Genomic DNA, 21,868 nt, shown 5'->3' with positions numbered 1-21,868 from the left:
TTTTTTATTAGGTCAGGTCGATCCCCACATATTCGTTTCACCTTGTATAATATAGTCTGAAATATTAACGATTCGATTAATTTCGATTTTATACTATGTGAAAATATGTTGCTTGTTTATGTATAAAGTAATAAAAATACAAATAAATAACTTATGAACTAAATAATACTAAATACTAAATTAAAACTAACAACCCTAAATATATCTACTAAATATACTCCCGCGCTACCCCCGGCGCAAAGGTGCCCATCACACTCGCTGTATGTATGTATAAATCATTACACATCCTTACCTAGATAGTAACAGCAAAACTTTATGCTTAAGCTAAATAATAGCGTATAATATCATAACGTATAGATTTCGTAGTTTCATATCTATCAGATTCCAAACAAACGTGCCGAATTCCAAAACACCCAGTTAACGCCACGAGAACTATATCGGATGGAGTTAGGGAAACACTGGCAAAGTTTAAGCTACTTGTTTTGTCGTTGACGGTTTCCGAGGATGGCATCACGTATATATACAAATAAAGCAACGGTGAAACTCAATAGCCGGGTGATAAAGCATTGGTGAATGTTCGGGTGATATTTATGCAGTAGCGTTGCGTGGCATCGCCGTGCCGACACGCTGCGGCACCGGCGTCGCGCGGCGCGTCACGCCACACCCGTGCTTCGTCGTCGCCACACTCCTCTGTCGCCCACCACTGATTTATAACAGCAATATAACGCCAACTGTCATCCAGATATTTTTATAACTTTCATACGGTCTTCGTATTCTTATCGCTGTCACTGCTTGGCAACGTGTGTGCTTTGTTAGGTACTATTTATTTTATTTTCTAGAATAATCTTACGTAAATGTTTCTTATAATTAGTTTTTGCTTTTTTTTGCACAAGCACGTAAGACGTGGATATTTTTTTTAATACCTTAACATTTAAATGTCATGTTTTGAACATCCTTCTGGATGTTCAAAACATGACATTTAAATATTAACACAATACACACACATTATGACATTCTGTTCATTTTGACAAAGTATGAGTAAATCGGCGATCTTCTAAGAGAAGACTGGGTAGTTGTAGGTTGTATTGTCATAAACACTCAAACTTTTGCAGTATATTGCGCATTGGAATAGTTTCCGGGACTAAAGTAACTAATTAAATGCGCGTAACGGAAAATCATTTCGCGCTATAATTCGCAAACTTCAAATAACTTAGCTAACCACAATTTACGTACATGTTTGTGTGTGCTTTGAACAATGGCTAAAACTAAAATTAGGCGCAACTGATAATAAACAGGGCGGAGAAATCGGATCCGGGCTAAATTGGCTTTATCAGCATCTTATTGTGGGGGGCCCGGGCTCGCCCGCCGCCTTATCCACAGCTAACCGCTAATTGTGTTCATGTGTATACACAACTCCAATTCCCTCCATTTCGCACGACGAAGCCTCGCATTTCAACACCCCGCCGCCATTCGCAGCCATTTACAAGCGTCGATAGCGATACCAACGTACGTAATTGCTGCGAGATTGATAGGTATACCGCACAATACGTACTAGCCATGTCCAAGTGAATCTTGTTGCATTTTGCATAAAATCGATACTCATGAATAGGTTCGCAGCGAAGCCGCTGTGCAGCCGCAAGAGAATAGCCGCTCGAATTTATCGAAATCTGTTTTATATTTATAGCAGCCCTGTAGCATTCGACTCAGTTAATTTTATCTCTGATCGACAATGTCAAATTACCACAAATATACCCGGTGAAATACGTTTGAGTGGGAGGAGTTCACGAATGACCTATTTAACAAAGCAAAATGTTTATGTTTGTAGAGCAGTGACTTAGAACTTAACGGTTTTTTTTTATTGTTTGAGTATTCTATAGTTATAACACGACACTACCACACACACACACACACACACACACACACACGCACACACACACCTACTGTGTTTATATACTTATATCAACATAATACTTGTGTTTCTATTCAGTTATATATGTTACTTTGTAAGATACATGCTTTGATTGATTGATTATTCAAACGAGCTCAATTATTGCAGTTAAGTTTTAAAAGGGCTAAAATTTATTTTAGTTTTAAATAGCGCGGCGTCACGGCAGATCTCGCAAGAGACACAACCGTGACGTATTTCGAGAAGATTGGATACAGAGATACTTGAAATAAAGAGATGGGGGATTTTGCCCAGCAGTGGGACACAACAGGCTGATAAATAATAGCAATAAACTATAATTCACTAAGTAATAGCTGATAGGAAGCATCTGTTTACAAATTTAACATTCATGCCCAAATGACCAAAAATACGTAATCGTTGAACGTACTTTAATAATGTAAAGCACGTCTTTCGATAGAACAGCGTTAAGTGACATTTTAGTGCGAGTATTAAGATTTTCTAGAGATTGTGATGATTTTGTTGTTATAAATATCATGTCGTTTGAAACATATAGTTACTTCAGTTTTATGGCTCTACTCTTCTTATAAATAAGAAAACAAAAAAAAATACTTTGGTCCTTAAAAAAAAGAAAAGTGAAATAATTTTTGCTTATAAGAAAATTTAAACAAGGACTGTACTTATGGGTGAGTATTTATAAGTAAGATTTTTTTTTACATTTTGGCTAAGTCTTTTCAAACTCGCATCTCAAACACTAATATTTGCTGTAAAATACAGCAGCTGTATATTTTTGCATACAGAAATAGATACTATTGCATTTAGCCGGAGCTGCTACGAATAAGCTACGCTACGCTGTAACGCTAGTCTATTCTACACTCCGTCGCCTACGCTATCACTTTGCCGAGTCAAGTGCGCTGCAAATGGGCAGGCAGGGGCGAGGACATAGCATTTACTGGTATGCACTACACTACCGACCTGGGTCCCACATTAGTAATCGACACCTCCACAATATCTGAAACTACGGTAGTAGTGTTCTCACTTATGGTGCGATTCGGGAAATGAATTAGAGATTCGCTAGATATGAAATAGTAAAGATATGTGACGTTCCATGGCAAAAGGTACCTTATGGCGGCTGGAGCTTACGCTATTATTTTGGCGTGGAACGTCACATATCTTCACTATTTTATATAGACGAATATGACACAGGAGCCTAGAATTACGAACGTGATCGATCACGATATTTTCACTCGTGTTTGAAAAAATTATAAAAGGTAAAATTATTCAACTTTTTGTAGTGTAAGTATTTAACTTTTTAAAGTTATACAGTGTATTTGGCCTTGTAGCTACGTAAACTTTGAGCCTCAACATTTTTGATATCATTATTCTTAATATATTATCATATCGTAATATAAAAATATCAAAACTTTAACTGTAAAATTAGAATACCGCTCTTGGTCTTTTAATACATTAAATATGGCGCCGTCACGTGTAGCAAGTTTTAAGATTAACTTGCAAGAAGCATAAGAAAATGAGCTACGAGCATGCACGACATCTCTCTCAGTGCATCTGGATAGCACTTATACATCGGTTCATCTGTTCACATATTAAACTTATGGTACTTACTTTTCAAAAAATACGTGTTAAGGCTCGTTTGTAACGGATTGATGCGTTTATAAAGCACGCATAGTACCTACTTATATTAATTGCTACTGCAGTGACCAATTCAGTACCAATTAATATACCATGGAGAGACGTTACTCCTAAGTTTAATTCAGTACCAATTAATATACCATGGATGGACGTTACTCCTAAGTTTAATTCAGTACCGATTAGTATACCATGGATGGACGTTACTCCTAAGTTTAATTCAGTACCAATTAATATACCATGGATAGTCGTTACTCTTAAGTTTAATAACTAAACAGTAGTAATATATTTCTAACTGAACAGGACGTAAACTCCCTTACAAAAACCAACTTCATAATTAAGTTGTCACACCCGCATTTAAAATATAACCGCACAATGGTTCCCTGATGAATTTTTCAATTAGAGCCGCAGTCAATTTAAGATAAAAGAGGTAAGTAAGGCACAATACGTACGGTTGGGATGAAAATCTAATTTGCGTGGGTGTCCGGCCGGACTTTTGTCACAGCGCACTGTGGCAATTAGGCAAATACGCGGGCACGGGCAGGGACACGCGTGCGGCACGTGTTGACCACTTAAGGCTTGATGAACTGGCCACGCGTAATCGTGTTCCAAGCACTGGTCTATTAAACACACCTATGCCACTGATAGGGTTCATTTGTGTAATTAAATCATACTTCAGTCAAAATGAGACTCATAATCGCTGGAGTTAGGTGTGAATTATAACTGAAAATGGTGCCGAAATACAAAGACTAAGCATATTTTGTCGAAAAAAACAGTTTTTGGAATTATGGAAACTGTTGTACCCCGGGCGCACATTTATTGTTTAAGATTTTCTAGAGATTGTGATGATTTTGTTGTTATAAATATCATGTCGTTTGAAACATATAGGTACTTCAGTTTTATGGCTCTATTCTTCTTATAAATTGTACCCACGGTTATTGAAATAAATATATCATTTATATACCTAATTTGAAACGGTATCATCAAATATCGAAACTAAGTTATATTACAACAAATTGTATATCGAACTTTATATCATGCATCATAATAATTTAAGTCACGCTTATGGATAGTAAAACTTAATAATTAATTATAATTAGGTTAAAGTTACGTTAATTATCACAAATACAAGTAAGCGCAAATTATCGATCTCTCATATCTCCCAAAACTTGCCTGTTTCTACTGATCAAATTGGCTTGCGAGATTATAATTGTCTACCCACTTAACTAAATTATGTGTTATAAAATTCAACATGAAAATTGTCTCCGTGCAACATGCATCCACATTGTCCGTGATGATTATGTCCACACGCACTGTCCACAGTGAGGGTTTTAAGACTTGTGCGACCCAAACACTGGCTCCGTTTGACTCGAGAAAGTGAAAGGTGATAGGTACCAAATGACTACTTATGTGATACGTAGTGTGATAAGTAGCGATACCTCAGCACAGCAGAATTGTTAAGCCATCCGTTTTGTTACATGATTGTGAACATCTCCATACATCCTCGCTTTCCCGTCGCATTTTAATATTTTTTATAAATGATCTGCTCGGTTAGCTGATATAATACCTACTAATTAGTTACTAGTTTTAACAAAAGCTACTTGCTAAAAGGCTTCTCGTGAATATTTAATAATATTTTGTATATCAATTCCATGAAATGATTTAATTGTAAGTTTCTGAACAAGTGATGGGTTTTACAATTTAAAGTGAATAAGTTAGTAAAACTGTAATATTAAGTTATTAAATTCCTAGTATTCATGCCATTCTGAATTAGCACTACTACTAAACAAACTGACATCACCAACAACCAACAAACACAATCATTTCATCGGTTCATCACACTTCAAACTCACTAGTAGTTAGTTATGTTGAAAATTATCTCGAAGTTTTGATAACGACTGTAAATGTAAGGAAACGTTCATTGAATGTCTGGTGCGAACATGCGTCTCAGTTGACAATATGGCGCCGTGTTAATTGCATTCCACCATCGATGGTAAAATTAATCCAGCCCGAGTACTAACATTACATGCTTTTTCGATTGATTCGTCAAAGTCACTTCAGTCGCTGAGCTCGCAACGATCAACTGAACGTCGTTGCTTTAATTAGGCCACAGAGCTTTATATACAGTAGGGAAGTTTTTAAACATATAATAAATATTATTCGTTGTCACACATGTTTTTTTAAGGACATGTTTCTAGTATATATGTAATGAGGATATTTAATTTGTTAAGGTTTTGAACTTGTTATCTTGGCTCAAACGAGTGCTTGGCTAAATAAAATATTTATAGGAAAAGTTCCAGGAAAATATATAAGAACAAAAATTATAATATGTTCCTCATAAATGTTCTTAAGATTTTGCTGATGACCATTTTTTCCTTATCCAATCATTTTTAATTAATTAGCGGGCTTCTTTCAAAAAACTTGTACATAATTGCCTTCTTAAGCTGTTTATATTGTCATTAAATAATCATGAGACTTTCGACAAAATACCTCTTAGCTTAGCCTAATAATTTATCAGTAGAGAGCTTAATTAATCAAAGCTTTTTTATGTAAATTTTCCCTGTCTTCTATTACTTTGTCAAATTCAATCCAACCATTATGGGGCCACTAAGAGATTATATTGTAACAAAAATATGCTTATAAAATATAACTCTTCATAATTTTTTGAGGTTTTTTTTTCATTTAGCTGTTATGTGTGCTTAAGGAGTACTGTATATTTGAACATGGTATGCCGAGCGTTATTCCATTATTTACCTAAGAATTTTTTCATATCATAATTTGATACGATTTTCAGAGACTGCAGTTTAGTTTTTTAAGAAGAGATTATAGAGAAGCACTTAGTCATTCAACAACGAAGTCAACAGTTAACATCGCTGTTGTTTGATTAATAAAAATGATTAACAAAAAACTTGTCACCGCCAGATTCTTACATCTGTAAACAAAATATATGACAGCAGTAAAACAATATTTATGGGTGGGTATCAGTAGATTTTACCCTTTACCTTACGATTTTCATAAAGAACCTATGCGAAAAAAAGGGTCTCTTTGGGACAATTAGCCGTATATTTCATTTCAGAGTGATTCCATTCTAATGAAAATATAGATGTGGTTGGAAATGTTTAAGTAGGTACGCATTAAAATAAAGTGTCTTCAATAGTAATAATATTGTATTTCAAATGACATTTTTATGTACTTTAAATCCATTATTTGTCAATGTTGAAGAAGTCTCATGTACTTATTCATTGTCTTAATGCGTTTTTAAGAGAATATGACGGCGCAATGTATTGAATGTAATGAATGTACACGTACACTTTGAACATAATTTTTTTATTCTCTCAGGAGATGGTTTCGAAAATCATCTTGGGTTATTGACCATTAAGTATAGAACGCTACAAGGTAATTTATGTACATAATGTACATTCCATATTTATAATTTGTACGTTTAAATATTCCACCCGCTCCTTTATAATTTAATTCATCACTACGAATACATCAGTACATCATATATACAACTGCAGGTTTATTTGTCAGTTGTGTCAGTCACATCGTGATGAACTATCCCTACATTGTGGTATCTATCTTCCTTTTAAATTTGAAACATAATTAAATAACAATTAGTATTAAAACATTAATAAACGACTCAAAATATAATGAGTTATGTTACAATTATTTCGGTAGTTTGTAGCATATGACGCAATACGTAGTCGCAACTGATTGCGCAATGGGAGTCATGGCAGGTGCTTTGATGCTTCACCAAGAATTTAAAATAAAGTTCCATTTACCAGAAAAATCCGTGTGACCTCTTTAGAACCTTACAACCAGCTTTTAGCGTTCAAAATACCCGAAGAACAACCTAGCAATAATAAATAACCCAGAAATTTAAATAAAATATACCTGACCCAGTATACATTACCGCGTATTCCGCTAAGACGCCAGCAATAAATCCTCTGAGCTAGTAAATTACGAAAGAAGTTCATGGCTAGTTTAAAAGTACATTCCTCCGATCATCAGTCTTCGCGGTGTATTTGAAACAACATTTCGCGATTGTTTATTCGTTGCTCGGTAAGCTCTTCTTTCATTAGAGTCGGCGACGTCGCTTGCAGGGAGAGCCCGCCGTGCCTAAAGATTGATGGGGCTCGGATGGATTTGTTCTATTCACGTTCACACTCATCAATCATTCGCGGATATTTTTCCGTGTCTCAGGTTGTTTAGCCTAAATAGATTGTTGCAGGCTTTGCCACGTCGTCGTGCGTATCGACATGTGTATCACATTAGCTGTGATGTGACGTTACTACTGAATCGACTCTAAACAGTGATAAGTTAAATTGACAAATGGAAATTCTTGCGCATTTATTTGGTGGTTCACCCTTAACCATGCTGACATTTCAAAAATGTCAATCGAATGTCAGTGTTAATCACCGAAAATAGAACACATGTTTAAAGTGCCATATATAATAATGAGAAATACGTATCCCTTAGCCTAGTAAAGGGTTAAAGGAATTTCATGTTCATGAATATTTTTTTACACCAAAACATTTTACAGGGAGATACTATTTACCTGTATCGACATACTTCTTGTGTTTAGATAGCTCAGAGCAATTTGCAGCTGGTAGAAAACAAACGAGGCAATCCGAAATTGGCTAGCAACACAATCAACCGATTTTGCCGATAGCTGAGTCTGAATAATTCGAATAAAGTTCAGTTTTTTTCCTACAAAAGCTACATGCATGCCAGATTCCATGCTTTCTGCTTAATATAACCCAATTTAAAGCTAAAAATATTTACTAGTCCTAATTGTGTAAAGAAATTTATATTAGTCAGTCAAACATCGTGTTCCATTCAAAATTGTAACTCTGAATTTGCGCCATCACGTTTAATCAATGTAAGAGTTTTTAATTGGCCTGCTTCGGCGCCACAAGAGCAAGGCAAGCATTCGCTTTACCGATATTTACGATGAATAAATAAAAATGGCCGTTTGAAAAGGTCGCCCGAGTAAGTATCTATCGAGTCATTGGTGACGATCAATAAACTTCAACTAGACACCTGCTTTGTTGGAGACAAGTTTAATGCAAGTTTTGATGGATTGCTTGTTTTATGTCACAAATACTCGTATGTACTTATATTTCGTTTAGTAGTACCACTGTATATATCTTGTATGTAAATAAATGATTTTTCTCTTTATGTGCTATCCTGTAGCAATTAGTGTTTTCAATTATATCAAAATACGTTCGCTATTATTCGAACACTTTTGCTGATTGTTTTGCAATTCATTTGGAACCTCGTCAATTCAATTTAAATCGTATTTATTCAATTGCCATTATTATTAAATTTTAATGGAGTTTGTAAATCAAAATAAAACATTTCTAATGTTTACGACATTTTATCTTTTAGTTAAAATATACCAGGATACCCGATCGCAGCTATAAAAGTTTTACGATACAATGAAATAAATATTTTTATAAGTATTCAACTTTTTTTGATGGGGAAAGTAGATAAAATTAACTAGGGGTAGTACTATAAAACTTAAGAAAAAAACATTAGAAAATGAACTCTTTTAGTTTCATTTTAGGTAGGTTAACCTAGTTTTTGGTCAATTTCTGGTCTACGTTGACAGCTAATATTTATTGAAGTAACTACTTATATTCGTACATTCCGAGCACGATCATGTGGTACGCCACGAGCACACGGCGCAGGGATGGGAAAGCAACTGGAAGGCTTATTCTTATTGTAATAACTGAATTTGTTTTTGATATCATCTGTCAGCTGTCAACGGTAACATTGTTAAAAAAATGTCGCTACTGACAGGTTTCTAACAATTTCTAGAGCTAACACGTACGCAAACCTTAATGATGACGGACAAAAATCTAGGATTGAAACATAGCGAACCTTCATTTTATCTATTATGGAATAAATTCTATTCTATCTTCTCTTCTTCTCTTCTTTTAGCCCTTTTCGATCTTTGAGATGTAGGCCTCCTTCAATTTTTGCCATTCTGATCTATTTTGTGTCTATTCTATATAATAATGCAATTAAACTGTTCCTTGTTACAGAATCCCTGTTCCCACGGTTCGTGGAGCCAGTGACCAATGTTACGGTGACGGTGGGCCGCGACGCTTTGCTCGCGTGCGTCGTCGAAGACTTACGGGGCTATAAGGTAAGATTAAATATTTCACCACAGAGGCCACCACGCATAGTTTGAATTATCATTTTGGCTTATATATGTCGGCGGCCGTTCGTAAGATCAGGCAGATCGTAATGTTCCTGTGTAATGTTTTGACGGTAGTCAGATTAAACCATTAGATAGTACGTCTTAGTAAAAATATGTACAAAACGCTGCGAAGGTCTTTTATTTGTTATGTACCTGATACCATAGAGAAAAAAATATATAGATTGCTCACTCCATACACCAGTTTTAGTACCAAAATGACTATTATTTTCGTCGTCGTCATCTAGCACCGAGTAGCGGAATTACCAGTACTGCTTTTGCTGTACATTCTATGCCAGTCCTTAGATTATACGTCAATGCTTGTTATTCATTTTTCCCGGAAATGAATTTTATGTTTTTCACTTAAAACATTACAAAATCTCGTACTTACTATCAAGCCATTTTAGACCACTTTTCCGTCTGTAGTCGTTGAAATAGAGATTGAAATTGAGCTACATTTTGCGGTCGATGGCTAAGGTTTTTTCATGTCCCTGTAAGAAACAACATATTCTTTTTCTTAGTTGTTATTGTTCCTTGTGAAATAACAAAATACCGGCTACATTTTGTTGTAGGTAGTGGCATTGGAAAACCTTTCAACTTTGGTAATATTAAAACTATTTTGAATTTATAATACACGAAGAACGCGATATGCGATCGGTCCCAACGTGCAGCGCTCCACGCTAAAAGCCACACTTATTGCCGGATCGGATGGGATGAATATCTGTTACAGAATTGCAATAGATCGAGCAAGTTTTACTACAATATTATATTGTCACATGTAGGTACTCCTAAGATACGAATTATGTATCTGCCAAATGCACATTTTTACAGTTTTTACTGTTTGTTCTATATAAATGAATCTAACGGCGCGATTCGGGAAATGAATTAGAGATTCACTAGATATGAAATAGTAAAGATATGTAACGTTCCACGGCAAAAGGTACCATTGCCCCGGCTGAATATTGGAGCGGCGGCGTTAATAATAGCGTAAGCGCCAGCCGCCATAAGGTACCTTTTGCCGTGGAACGTCACATATCTTTACTATTTCATATCTAGTGAATCTCTAAATCATTTCCCGAATCACGCCGTAAGTTTTATTTTATTGTAGTGAGCAGGAGAACACCATCAGTAATAACGAGCCGGTGTTTTATCTCTGGAAATCGCGCGGAGCACACTGCACGTCATTGGCGCTCGCGAGGAAGTTTTAACAAGCCAACTTAATATCACTTTGCTTGGAATGCACGATTCGCCTGATATTAATCATGCAGGGCGACTAGTTAGTGAAATTAGAGCATGATTTATACGTGGAGCGTTTAAATTCTATGTAGCTGGGTGTCTGGTTTAAATAATTAATTGCTAGTTGTAAAATCCAAAGTGGATCTTACCTTTGAGATTTACAAAGTTGTGTGCATATAATGAACTAGCGCTCTAATTGTTTTATGGCTTTGAAAGATTGAATCGGCTTAAAGCAATAATTTTCCACTCTATAAAAATAATCATCGCACACGTCCTTACTATACCTTTTCTCCGTCACTTAGTATGATGATCGCGAACTAGTCAGAACGAATCTACTTAAATTATACCACATTTTGGTAATTTCATTAAATCCGTCAAACTGTTTCGGATGCAGAACATTTATTAATAACTTAGAAATACTATTCGACACGCCACTAAAATGATCACAAGTTTTGACTTGTAATTTTCTACCTAGTATTTTGTTTTTTTTTTTATCAAACTGTTCATTTAAAAACTAGTAACGCTTTTCTTAGGTGGCATGGGTCCGTGTTGACACGCAGACGATCCTGAGCATCCACCACAACATCATAACGCAGAACCCGCGCATCAGCCTGTCATACAACGACCACCGCTCGTGGTACCTGCACATCAAGAGCGTGCAGGAGGTGGACCGCGGCTGGTACATGTGCCAGGTCAACACCGACCCCATGCGCTCCAGGAAAGGATACCTGCAGGTTGTAGGTAAGTACGCACACCTAGACAGGCGTTCATGAGAACTGCATAGTAGACTTTATTTTGATAATAAATCAAGAACTGTTAACATAATCAATTAAGGAGAGAGGAGGAGGACCTCAAGGTTATTTTACAATTATTAAATAGATTTGTATTCGGGTCACAAATTAGAAACAAAAAATAATAATACTCTTCGAGTCATAGTTCTTTAAAGTATCGCCCGTGGTTACTTCAATATGTAGGTATTAATTCAATACCTACAGCAGTCTGGCGCAAGTCCCCTTATAAAAAACGTTGTATGAACCTTACGCTAGCTGCTATGGCGGATATTTATATCTCGCTCTAACTCCACAAAGTGTGACCAGCCCAAGATCTTTTGAATTTCCCGCCAATCATTTGTGTAAAATTTCAGTAGCCAGACTCTAGTAAATATTATTTTGAAAGATCAAATAAAATTAATTAAAAAGAAAACTTGTTATCATTTATTACAATAATACTTTTCGTAACTTCTAATAAAAAAATAGTGTTTACGAAAAGTATTGCGAAAGATTAATAATAATAATCATAATTAATCGAAAAGCAACGCATTTTTTTTAAATTATCGATATCGATAAAAATGTCTAACAGTATCTTCAACACATCCCTTTTTGTTGCTCATGTTGGCAGCAGTGCCGTCCACAGCTGTTGTCATCAAGCTGTCATAATTTCTGTCCTATTGGTACAGGATTCTAGTGCACGTTCCATACTACTCAGAATATCAAGTCAATATATGGAACTCCCGTCTCTTAAAACGTAGTGGTTATATTCTCTTTGACCTACAGACCTTCTCTAAAGGTACCTACTTACGATTCTTCCCAGGTACTAGTGCGAGTATAGCACTTACCTATTCATATGTCATAGACTATCGCATGACGTAAGTGGTGGGTGTCTCTAATTAGTATATTAAATGGTGTAAATGGCGAAACCGTGGACATAAATACATATACAAGGATGTCAAATAGAAAAATCAACACGAAATAGACATATTTTGGGTTGCAGTATACTCTGTTAAGCTTGAATTAATATGCTAAAAACTGGATCGTGATTGCCGAGTAGGGATTACGTGACTAAGCAAAGGCTTGGGTACGACAGAACCACGGACTGAAAGGACGCAGACCGCCGGGGATGCCTTTGAGGAAACACTCTCACATTAACTATTTACGAGATTTAACTATTTCGGTACCAGTTAGAACTCGGTTATAATATTGTTCGATCAAAATGACTGTACATGTCAATATAAACAGACAACAAATAGCCTTAAAGTTTGTATCACATCTATGTATAACATAGGCACGTAATCTTTTAAGCCTATTACAGTCTTTAACAAGATACAATAATGCGAAACAATTGTCGTTTTTATGCTCACATTTTCATAGTGTAGCTGGTAGCTCGTATCGTATGTGGAAAACTACTACGTAATATATATTATTGTTGAACAAAATATTTAAAATATATTTGTCACGTTTATTCTTTACTGGCATAGGGTGATCAAGGTATGAGTATTAGTATAATAGCCTGAGATAGGGAAAATGCAGACCACAACTTGTCTAATCTAAACTTCATTACCATAATGTCAATCAGCAGTGTAATACGTTATCGTTAATGAACATAATATTTACTGCTGCAGCATTGCTGATGGGTACTGTTGCACCTATAGTTTTATTATAAGGAAATTTTGCCTACATAGTTTATAATATTTAATATCTATATCGGCAATTAAGGTATATTGTGACTAATTTTTTACAGTAGGTACATATGGTCCTATTTTCCCGCACTAGTGTGTAAAATAGCACTTTTCGTGCGTATGTCAAAAGTTTAAAGGGCCATATGTATGTATATTACCTACTGTAAAACCTTGTACGATACACGTAAATCGCAACTCGTGTCGATTTAAAACACTCCCTTCGGTCGTGTTATAATTCTGTGCCTCCAGTGTAAAAGGGTTAAACTCGAGTTTGTCCAAATTACAAATTTTGCCAGTACAAGGTTTATTACATGAAACTACATCTTTTGTGCTGACACCCACGGCCCTACGACTTCTAATTGCTGAGATATCGATTGTGCAAAAGGGTTTAAGTTTGCCAAAAATCTTAACCATTATGTTCAAAACGATTTATTTTTATATAATCTCGTTTAAAAAATTGGTACTTAAGAATCGTGTTACGAACGATAGTTAAAGTAAAGTTTAATCTTAATGAATAAACTACATTTCAAGAAACATTCGGTGTAAAGAAATCAAAATTCACTTAGATCTATTTCAACTACCGAGTCTAGTTCGTGAATGACGGTAAAACTTAATTTTTTTTATTATTCACAAACATTTTTTAAGACGTCATGATGTGTAAAGGGGTATAAATAATTTACTTTGACCGTTTTTCACCATCTAGTTTTGCTAAATTTAGTTAATGATTATGGTTAATGTTCACTTAGATTCCTTTCCATATAATTTTTTTTTGTTGGTCAATGTTGGGCAAAACGGTGGAAGTCAAATATCAAAAAGAAAGTCCTGTAGAAGAAAAGACATCTAAAAGGCTGATTATGAAATAATAGTGCAACAAAAACAAAAATTAAAAAAACAAAGATGGGGAAGTAAGACAAACAAGTACAACTGCCCTGTTGTCAGTACAACACTACTACAGTACTACAGTACAACATTACTCTGTTCAGTAACCATTCACAATTTCAACAGAGTAATTAAATATATTAAGTCACTCTTTAATTACATTGATATTATTCTCTTTGGTTTGTTTTTTGTACCATCAATCTAAAAAAAATGCAATATTTAGTTCCCAAAATGGTTTCTTTACACAACACAAAAGTTCAAAAAGATTTTAGCAACACTAGAGAAAGTGCAGTTTAACCTTTTCACACATTCATTATTTTTGTGAAAAGGGATATAAGTTGTTTTTGAAAGCCAATATTTCCGTTACTTTCACATAAGTCAGGTTAATTTAAATGACAAGTTATAATTCATGACTTAAACTATCTAAACTAAAAACAAAAACCTAATTTTTTTAGAAACAATGCAGAGAAAACACAGTTTGAAACGTTTTTCGGCCATACTGAAAAATTACATTTTTTGAGTTTAACCCTTTTACACTGGAGGCACAGAATTTATCGTGTAAGAATATTTCTTGATGTGTATTATTGAGCGGCATCGTCTTTTAGACTAAGCTCGTTAAGGTGGTTCGCCTAGGTTACTCAAAACTTAACTCTCGCTAGATGGCACCACTTTTGCAAAATTTCAGATTTTATTTTTTTGTGAAATGGTCTTGGTATTTGTATACTTAAAAGTATGTTTCGCGCACTCTTTAAGTAAATATTGAACTATTAAAATAAACATTGAATACTTCATTGTGCAAAAACCACCTTTTTAATTCGACGGAGTGTTGCTGTCACGCTTTTTCCTACTATTACTCACACATGCAAACAGTGTTTCCGTGATCCTTGTAGTAGACAATTTCACACAACGTAAGTATGTTGCAATAGCGTAACGGTATGTTCGTGGAAATACGTGCTAGAGGATTGGGGTTCAAGACTGGTGCGAGTAGGTAATTTCTTTTTGTTTCTCCTTTGTGTTATCTTACCTTTAAACGAGCAATTATTAGATATATAATTATTTATTTATATATTTGGATGGTATCAGAAACGTCTCTAACGATTTCGATGAAATTTGCTATAAGGGGTTTGATCTCTTAGCTAGGTCTATGAGAAAACGCGCATTTTTGAGTTTTTATGTTTTGTAAGCTTTGGTCGGTCTCCCAGATATTCAATCTCCGCTTGGCAACTAATCCCAGAATTGGCATGCGCACTAGTTTTTACGAAAGCGACTGCCCTGACCTTCCAACCCAGAGAGTAAACTTATTTGGATTAGTCCGGTTTCCTCACATTGTTTTCTTTCACCGAAAAATAGGTATCGGTGTATAAATAGGTATCAAATGCTATTTCGTACAAAAGTTCGAAAAATCATTGGTACGAGCCGGGGTTAGAACCCGCGACCTCCGAATTGCTTTCCGCTAGGCCAGCAGCGCTTCCCCCACATACTCAGTGTTATCAGGTTTTTTAAAAATCAAAAACGATTATATACTTATGAAAGCAGAAGAATATAAATGATCGTATTAGATTTATAATTGTTACATATTTGCCGTAACCTATTTTTAAAATGTGTTTTTCAATTAAAAGACACGTCAAAATTGTTTACCTTATTTCTAATGCTAAAAAAAACAAACTATAGTAATAATTGTGTTTTTCATTCATAGACAAAATCCATTATTTTTAACCACAGGAAATTTTATACACTTCTTTTTAGGGTTCCGTACCCAAAGGGTAAAACGGGACCCTATTACTAAGACTTCGCTGTCCGTCCGTCCGTCCGTCCGTCCGTCCGTCCGTCCGTCCGTCTGTCACCAGGCTGTATCTCACGAACCGTAATAGCTAGACAGTTGAAATTTTCACAGATGATGTATTTCTGTTGCCGCTATAACAACAAATACTAAAAACAGAATAAAATAAAGATTTGAATGGGGCTCCCATACAACAAACGTGATTTTTGACCAAAGTTAAGCAACGTCGGGAGTGGTCAGTACTTGGATGGGTGACCGTTTTTTTTTTGCTTTTATTGTTTTTTTTTTGCATTATGGCACGGAACCTTTCGTGCGCGAGTCCGACTCGCACTTGCCCGGTTTTTATTGCAGTGAGGATGTCCTGATTGTACAAAATCAGAGAGATTAGGTAGAGTATAATTTCTAATTATCTTTGTAAAAATAAAAGAATACGTGTAGCCCATACTTAATAATCGATTTATGATAATAAGAAAAATTAAATAAAAATAAAAAAACAATACGAAATTTAGGTGTAACAAAAATACAAAAAGTTATGTTCCAGCAGTTCCAGGGGATCGAACCGGGAATCTTCCGTTTGCAAGCAAAAAAGCGACTGTTTGCATAACACGCCATGATAGTTCTTAGCTAAGCTGACGAACTTCTCGCTTAGGTCAATTAACTACCTGTCAAATATCAGTGTCAACAAAATTGCACTAAACATGACGGCACTCCAAATTCGAGCCGTGGTCAGCCCGGCAACGTCGGAAATGGTATGGCAACGTCGCAAATGTATCTGTACACGACATTTGTGACACACACATACGTAAAATTGATGAAAAGTTAACTATGATTTTTGCATGATTTCTGTATGAAACATTGTTTTCCTGTTAATTTCGCGCAAACGAATATTCGAAAGAAGATAAATGCGGAAATATTTGTGTACTAATAGTAGTAGTAGGTGTAGTTACTTAATAAGCTTTGATTGAATTTTGTATGAAAAGCGAACCACCTTAAATAAAGATTAAAAAAAAAATATCGCGACTTGTTTCGAATTTCCTCTTTTCTGCACTTGTATCGTAAATAACTATTTTCTAGCGAACTTCTAGTCTTGAATATCAATGCGTTTTTCGTTAGTTCCGCCTGTGATCATCGACAATATGACATCGACGGATATGGTGGTGCGCGAGGGAACCAACGTAACCATGGTGTGCCGTGCCACGGGCTACCCCGAGCCCTACGTCATGTGGCGGCGCGAGGATGGCCAGGAGTTCAACTGCAACGGCGAATCAGGTCAGTGATTAACATTTTACAAAAGTAAACAGGGCAGCACAGTGCCCAAGGCTGAAATCGAATCATATACTAGCCACTAGGCCACCATAATCAAGGCGGTAAAATGATCAAAATTTCATATTATGTTAAATACCCTTAAAGATGTAGCCGTACCACGAAATGACATTTGACGTTTACGTTAATGACTGCGTAAACGCAGTTCATCTTGCTCGCACTGATATATTGGTGCGATAGACAGGGAATGCGATAGACAATATTACGATACAATACAAGATAGATAGATTACGATACAAGTGCAGCTCTCGAGACTTGCACCGAGTTTGTCATTTAAAAATGTTAAAAAGGCATACTATGGATATTTCCATGCCTTACTAATCCAAGGTGTCGATTTGTGGGCCACCGCGGCCGATCGAGACAGGGCTTTTAGGATGCAGAAACGAGCTGTTCTAATTATAATGAGAAAGGCATCCCGCTAAGGATCTTTTTAGGGAGTCGAAGATTATCACCCTGCCTAGCGCATATATCCAGGGGGCCGATTTTTGAATTTCGACCACTCGATTTCGTCACTCGAAAATCGGTGGAAAACGGCGAAAACCTCATTTTTGAAATACGGACGCTCGATATTTGAAATCTAGTGGTATTGGCCACTCGATTTCAATTCTATTAGTATAATTTAAACGCCTAGTAGTGGAGATATCATTTAACAAAATACACGAAATCGAGTGGTCGAATTTCAAAAATCGGCCCCCTGAACGCCTGCAAACGGCTGCCTGAATGTGAGAGCAAACCTGAACACATATACTACTCATTCCAGTACCCGGCGAAGTAATGTTTTGGTCGTGCCGCTTTGCAGATTCGCAAAAACTCGAGGGTCGCTCGGTGTCACGGGTGCAAGATTATATAACTCACTACCTGTTGAGATATAGTACATTTCGATGCTAGTGCGGAAGGTATGTCATTACTTCACGAGTACCGAGATATCTTGCCACGAGCCGCAGGCGAGTGGCAAGACTCGGGACGAGTGAAGAATGACATTTCCGCACGTGTATCGAACGACGTTTTTTAATACAGTTGCGAAAAAATAAGAAAAACATTGTTAATCGTACACTAAACAAAAGTGGTAACAGTGACAGCTCGGTTAGACGTCGTCTTTAAGTATATTATATCTATGGGCGTTTGACAGCTATTCCGTTCCATTCAGTCAACTTATTAAGAACGGAATTTTCAATATTGAATATTAAAAAATAAACGTGTTATAATGACGAAGAGGTAAGTAATTAAATATGAAATATGTAATATTTTTCGTATTCTTACATTAACGGTAGGTTTTTATGCTGATTACGACGTTTAAAGGAAAATAATATTAACACTCATCAATAAGTAGTCGTGAATTGGAACAAGTATAAATTTAAAAAAATTGGAAAAGTAAAAAGCACTAGTTCGAGATAACCAACTTTCCGCACGCTAAACAGCTACGTAAAGTAGCACTTTTTGAGCAACTGTATTAAAAAAATTAGTATAAAGCGATGTTGTTTTTGCAATCGCCTAAAAACATTACTTACAAACCTAGCTTGCTATACTATTGACGAATTTGTCGAGGCGTGTAGTGACCCAAATATTTAGATCTAAGTTATGAACTGTTTTTTCAAACCTACTCAGAAAATAATGCAATTCATGCATAAATAAATTATTAATCTTCTGTACTTACCTGATAAATACTTACCTACTTAAGACAGTGTATAAATTGTCTATGTACCTACCTTATTTGACATGTAAAATATTATGTTTTATGAATAAATAATGAATGAATGAATGAATAGAGTTCACGCAGTCGCTAACGTAAATGTCAAATCGTGGTAGCCGTATAGGTGACATTCGCTAAACTTTAACGCTAAAAGTAAAAAATGCTAAAGAACTTTTCGTTATCAGCTGATACTGACACGTTTTTTACTTATTCACGTGATCATTTCAATTCATTAATTACAGCTCTAAGTAGGTATGTCTATACATAAAGTGGTATTATGTACGGAGCTTCATTCTACAGTGCGATATACTTTAAATTATTGTTCAGTAAAATGCCCTTCATCCGCGATTTGAGTTGCTATTGGGAAACACACACCATTATCAAATTCAGCTGGAAGCACTTATTTTACCAACAAATAACCGGTCAAATTCTCGAGTGTTCGATCGTTATGATGGCGTTGGCTCTCTCGCGGCGAAACAAAACAGATGAAATAAAAGGAAATCTCTGGAGCGCGAAAGTACAAGCCGGAGTTCACGTGAATGGACCTACGGACGGCACTCGACGAGGGCAACTCGAAAACCCTCTACCTCACCCTCGATTGCATAATCGAAGCGCGAATATTATCAGTTCGTCTCTGTCCTAAAATATATTTCTAGAAGGGGATAAAGCGAAGCTATTTTGTTGAAGTGAATTTCTGGGCAATGGTTTGGGAAAGACCTTCCGGCGGAATGAGGACGACTTGAAGCGATTGTTTCGCACAATAAGACCAAATTGTACAATCATCGCATAGCAGAAATATTTGCACAATTGAATCAACAATCGAGCTAGATAGCACTAAAATGTGTGGTTTATTATCATCTTCTGGTACCTAAATAGGGTAAACCCTCCAGTGAATGAACACCCCCCAGTGAATGAACAAAATCACGTTTTTCGTCTAAAATAAGAAATATAGCAATTTCTTCCACTTGTCTTATTTTTTTTCTTATTAACGACTCTATTTCCTATGCAATGACAACCCGTAATAAATTTATTTTCGACAAGTTAGGATGTGACTGGCATTTGAAGTTTACGTGTTTCTGGATTTGAAGTTTTGTATGAAAATATTAGATCCCAGATAAGAACAGTGTACGTTTGGAGCAACATATGAAGTGCTTATTTAATTATTACCAGTACATAGTTTAGTTATTTGGTTAGATTAAGAGTTGAACCTTCTATTTAAGTACACTTTGTCGGCGTATTATGCGATTATGTCTTTATTTTTTATAGTTCCATTACTGGCTCATCAAATGTTCTGAAACCAGTACATGAACAGTGTGTTCATTTACTGGTGTCGTGTAGATTTCATTTTTTTCCCAAATGTATATGTAAACGCAATCGTATTGAGCTTGTTTTTTGTGATTCTGCATAGAAAACGATTCTGATTCATTTAGCCAGTATTGGAACAAACTAAATTTCTATAGTCCATTTACTAGATTTGTCATGCCTATGTATGAACAATACAAAATTTGGCTTGTTCATTTATTGGATTTCTACTAATTCTATGTATGAACAGTGTAACCACGGACAATGCAGTGACAAGTTTATTATTTTAAGCATTATTTGGTGAGCATGACCCCTTTTCATCAAAAATGCACGTTGGTTCATGTTTTAATGGTTGATTTTATTTTTTCCTTTTAATATGTAACGTGTTTCTATGTTATTGGTACATCATTTTATTACATTCTAATCGATTCGAAGTCAATATGGAGGGATAAAAAGACATAAACGCTATCGCTATACCTATTAAAATAGAGCCGGAAACGGTGTTTGTGATAAAAATGATTTTATTATGCTAATTAAAAAGATATAAATAATGTTCATTCACTGGGTTTTTAGGTGTTCATTCACTAGTTTTTATGTTCATTCATTAGGTTTTTGGGTAGTTTTTGGTAAATTCTGGTATAACTCAAAAACTATGAAAGTAATTAAAAATCGCAGAAATTACTTTCTTATTTATTAAATGAGGATTGATTAAATTGTAGTTAATTATTCCAATTATTAATGAATGCTGAGCAATGATTTTTCAAACTTGGATAATTGCTTAAGTGTTCATTCACTGGTGGTCTTACCCTATTTACTTTATTGTTTACGCTTTACATGCTATGATGTACCGTTTGTATTTATTTATAATTAGTTTAGATATGATCATAGTTTTCATCATATGCGCATAAAACTAAAATACAAACATAATATGTATATAAGTCTAACGAAACTGATGGGGTATACAACTTTGTATTTGAATCTGCATACGCAGATTATAATTCTTTTGTACATCTTCTCTTTATTTATTTATTTATTTATTTATTTACATAAGGAGATCCAACAGCTAACTAAATGACAATGGAATCATAAATAGATATATAGAGCCAATTACAGGAACTCGCAAATAGATATGTAGTAAAAACATATACTTAAGTAACACGCATCACACACACACACACACACACACACACACACACACACACACACACACACACACACACACACACACACACACACACACACACATCGCACACATGAAAGAGATAAGACTCAAACCAAAACTAACAACATTCGCTTACATAATCAAAGCCTACTACCGGTGACAGGACACCAATTAAATAGTGTAAAAACAAAGAAAAAAAAAACTGAAAAACTAAGAACAAAATAAAGTGTTATGTTATAACTTAGATACTACATATACAAAGCACTCACTTACGAGATAAATAAAA

At 35.4% G+C, this 21,868-nt stretch overlaps 1 protein-coding gene across 1 annotated transcript in view; it reads left to right on the top strand.

Moving 5' to 3' along the window:
- LOC134675426 (lachesin-like) overlaps window positions 1–21,868 on the top strand; it is a 50,789-nt gene that overhangs the window by 14,427 nt on the left and 14,494 nt on the right. Inside the window, exons 2-4 of the mRNA XM_063533684.1 lie at window positions 9,601–9,704; window positions 11,525–11,732; window positions 17,219–17,374. Of these exons, the coding sequence (XP_063389754.1) occupies window positions 9,601–9,704; window positions 11,525–11,732; window positions 17,219–17,374 (468 nt within the window). The remainder of the gene's footprint in view (window positions 1–9,600; window positions 9,705–11,524; window positions 11,733–17,218; window positions 17,375–21,868) is intronic.

Source organism: Cydia fagiglandana, chromosome 2 (assembly GCF_963556715.1).
Source record: "Cydia fagiglandana chromosome 2, ilCydFagi1.1, whole genome shotgun sequence".
NCBI lineage: Eukaryota > Metazoa > Arthropoda > Insecta > Lepidoptera > Tortricidae > Cydia > Cydia fagiglandana.
This window is presented reverse-complemented; position numbering and strand designations above follow the sequence as displayed.